Raw genomic sequence first — 2784 nt, forward strand, 5'->3', positions numbered from 1 at the left:
CTCTCTCTGTGCGAGTAGTAAGGATTCTGCCGGAATCACGTCATGAAATCCTGCAAGTTATCCGATCTCAGAACATTGAAACGCCTTAATTGCATCACCATTTTCGGTAGTACTCAAGGTCAGTACACCCTGCACATCTCTTCACTTTCTATAAGTGAAACCGAATCTACGAATACTAAATCCACACACATCCAGCCTGTAACCCCGCAATCTCTTAAGAAATCAATCTCTTGTTCTCAGTGGCATTTCATCGAATACATATCAGACACCCTCACACCCACCACAATCTCCAGTGCCCTATACGACCTCCGGGCATCCCCTGACCTCGTCCTCAAATTCACTGAATATTTCAACCCGAGCAATACCGATGTTGAATGCTATTGTCTATCTATCGCCATTATCTGTCAGCTACCCTCACCTAAACTATCTTCACAATTCATCAAAACAGTAATCAGTTCACGCAGGTTTAGTTATAAGGATGTGTTCGACGGGTTAGTTGATGCCCGTGAGCGGTTAGGCATATCAAGTTCGATAATGTTTGACTTATGGATCAAGGGTTTCTGTGAGTTGAAGAGAGCTGATGAGGCGTTCAAGTGTTTTTACTTAATGAAACAGAAAGGGGTGTTGCCTAAGATTGAGACTTGTAATCATATATTAAGCTTGTTTCTTAGATTTAACCATACACAGACTGCTTGGATTTTGTTTGCTGAGATGTTCAGATTGAAGATTAATTCGACCGTGTGCACTTATAACATAATGATTAACCTTTTGTGTAAAGAAGGGAAGTTGAAGAAGGCGAGGGAGTTTGTGGGGAACATGGAGACAATGGGGTTGAAACCAAATGCGATTACTTATAATACACTAATCAACGGTTACTGTATGAAGAGGAATCTTGATGGTGCTCAGAGGGTATTTGAGGGAATGAAAGCAAAAGGCATTCAGCCGGACACATATAGTTATGGAGCCCTTGCTAGTGGGATGTGTAAAGAAGGAAGGTTCAAGGATGCATCTGATCTTTTGGTTAAGATGGAGGAGTTGCAGATAGTACCGACTGCCATAACTTATAACGCTTTGATAGATGGATATTGCAATAAAGGGAATCTTGAAATGGCGTTTCATTATAGGAATGAAATGGTTGGAAAGGGCATACGACCATCTGTATCTACATATAATTCACTAATTCATGCATTGGTTTTTGAAGGTAAGGAGTCAGAAGCTGAGGATATGATAAAAGAAATGGGAGAGGAACAATTGGTTCCGAATGCCATTACATATAACATATTGATCAATGGATATTGTAGGTCTGGCAAAGCAAAAAAGGCTTTTGACCTCCATGATGAGATGTTAAGTAAAGGGATTCAGCCCACGCACGTAACCTACACTTCCCTAATAAACGTACTGAACAAGCGAAATAGAATGACAGAAGCGGATAACTTGTTTGCCAAAATCATTGACAGAGGGGTGTTGCCAGATAATGTGATGTTTAACGCGCTGATTGATGGTCACTGTGCCAACAAAAACATGGAACGGGCTCTTTTAATTTTGAAGGAGATGGATAGGCTGAAGGTTTATCCTGATGAAGTGACATATAATACTCTAATGCAGGGCCATTGTAGGGAAGGGAGAGTTGAAGAAGCTATTAAGCTTTTTGACGAGATGAAGAGAAGAGGGATTGAGCCTGATCATATCAGCTACAACACTCTTATTAGTGGGTATAGCAGGAGAGGTGATATGAAGGAGGCCCTTATGGTTCGGGATGTTATGCTGAATAGAGGTTGCAGACCTACACGGGTGACCTACAACTCTCTTATACAAGGATTATGCAAAAACAAGGAGGGGCATCATGCGGAAGAGCTCCTCAAAGAAATGGTCGGTAAAGGCATTAATCCTGATGACAGTACCTATTATTCGTTGATTGAAGGGATAGAAAGTGTCGATAAGTTTTTGGAAAATGATATTTGATTGTACTTGATATCTCCAACTGAATGGAGGGCACTTTTCTTTCAAAGCAGCTTAGAGTATAGATCTTTTGAACACCTATGTTATGGTAAAAATGGTATATAATTGTGGTTGGGGAGAGGTCATTCGAGGATGGCGTTTAAGCAGTGGTTTGTAGGATTCTACTTGCCATTCATGCTCCTTGTTTAAGGGTTGCTAATTAGCCGAAGAATCTTGAGATAGTAGAAAGTTGTACACCCTTTCTTATGGTAAGAATTCTTATTCAACAAAAATAGTCACATTTTTACTAATTTTATTGCTAGTAATTCATTGATATTGGAATGTTTGTGCAGAAACCAAAGAGAATGGAATTTGATGAAGATGGGGATTTGGACAAATTTGTCTCCCCCAGAGAAGGCATAATTTTGTGATAAATACAAATGAATAGCAGCGTGTGATGTCCAATTTGCTTAGCTCCTGGTAAAGCTTGTTCATAATTTGTATTTATGCTCATTTAGTTTAAATTTAGACTTTTTTTTATACAACTTTATGAATTATGATGATTCTACATGAACTGAACAGTGATCCGATATACAGTTTTGTACAGATCTCTTACTCAGATTCTGCTTCAATCCGGAGAAGAACAAAGCCACAATGCAACTACGACAAGCTATCCTCAAAATCTCAGCCACGGCATATCAAATGGAGGTAAGCATTAAGTCAAGTTAATTACAGTAGAACTTAAACCTTGATACCAGATGAATTTCATCTTTACTTTAGCGAAGGCTGACTTCGTGGGAAGTCCTTGTGTTGCATCCTTTTTGCCTTTCAAAAAATAAATGAATA

General features: G+C 39.3%; 1 protein-coding gene across 1 annotated transcript; it reads left to right on the top strand.

Moving 5' to 3' along the window:
- Positions 1–2784, top strand: LOC112517159 (pentatricopeptide repeat-containing protein At2g15630, mitochondrial). Its single transcript, XM_025124508.1, has 3 exons — positions 1–2207; positions 2292–2418; positions 2536–2784. The coding sequence occupies exon 1, from the start codon at positions 43–45 to the stop codon at positions 1960–1962; it is 1920 nt and encodes a 639-aa protein (XP_024980276.1). The 5' UTR covers positions 1–42; the 3' UTR covers positions 1963–2207; positions 2292–2418; positions 2536–2784.

The sequence above is a fragment of the Cynara cardunculus genome (assembly GCF_001531365.2).
Source record: "Cynara cardunculus var. scolymus isolate 2C chromosome LG 8, CcrdV1, whole genome shotgun sequence".
Classification (NCBI taxonomy): Eukaryota; Viridiplantae; Streptophyta; class Magnoliopsida; order Asterales; family Asteraceae; genus Cynara; species Cynara cardunculus.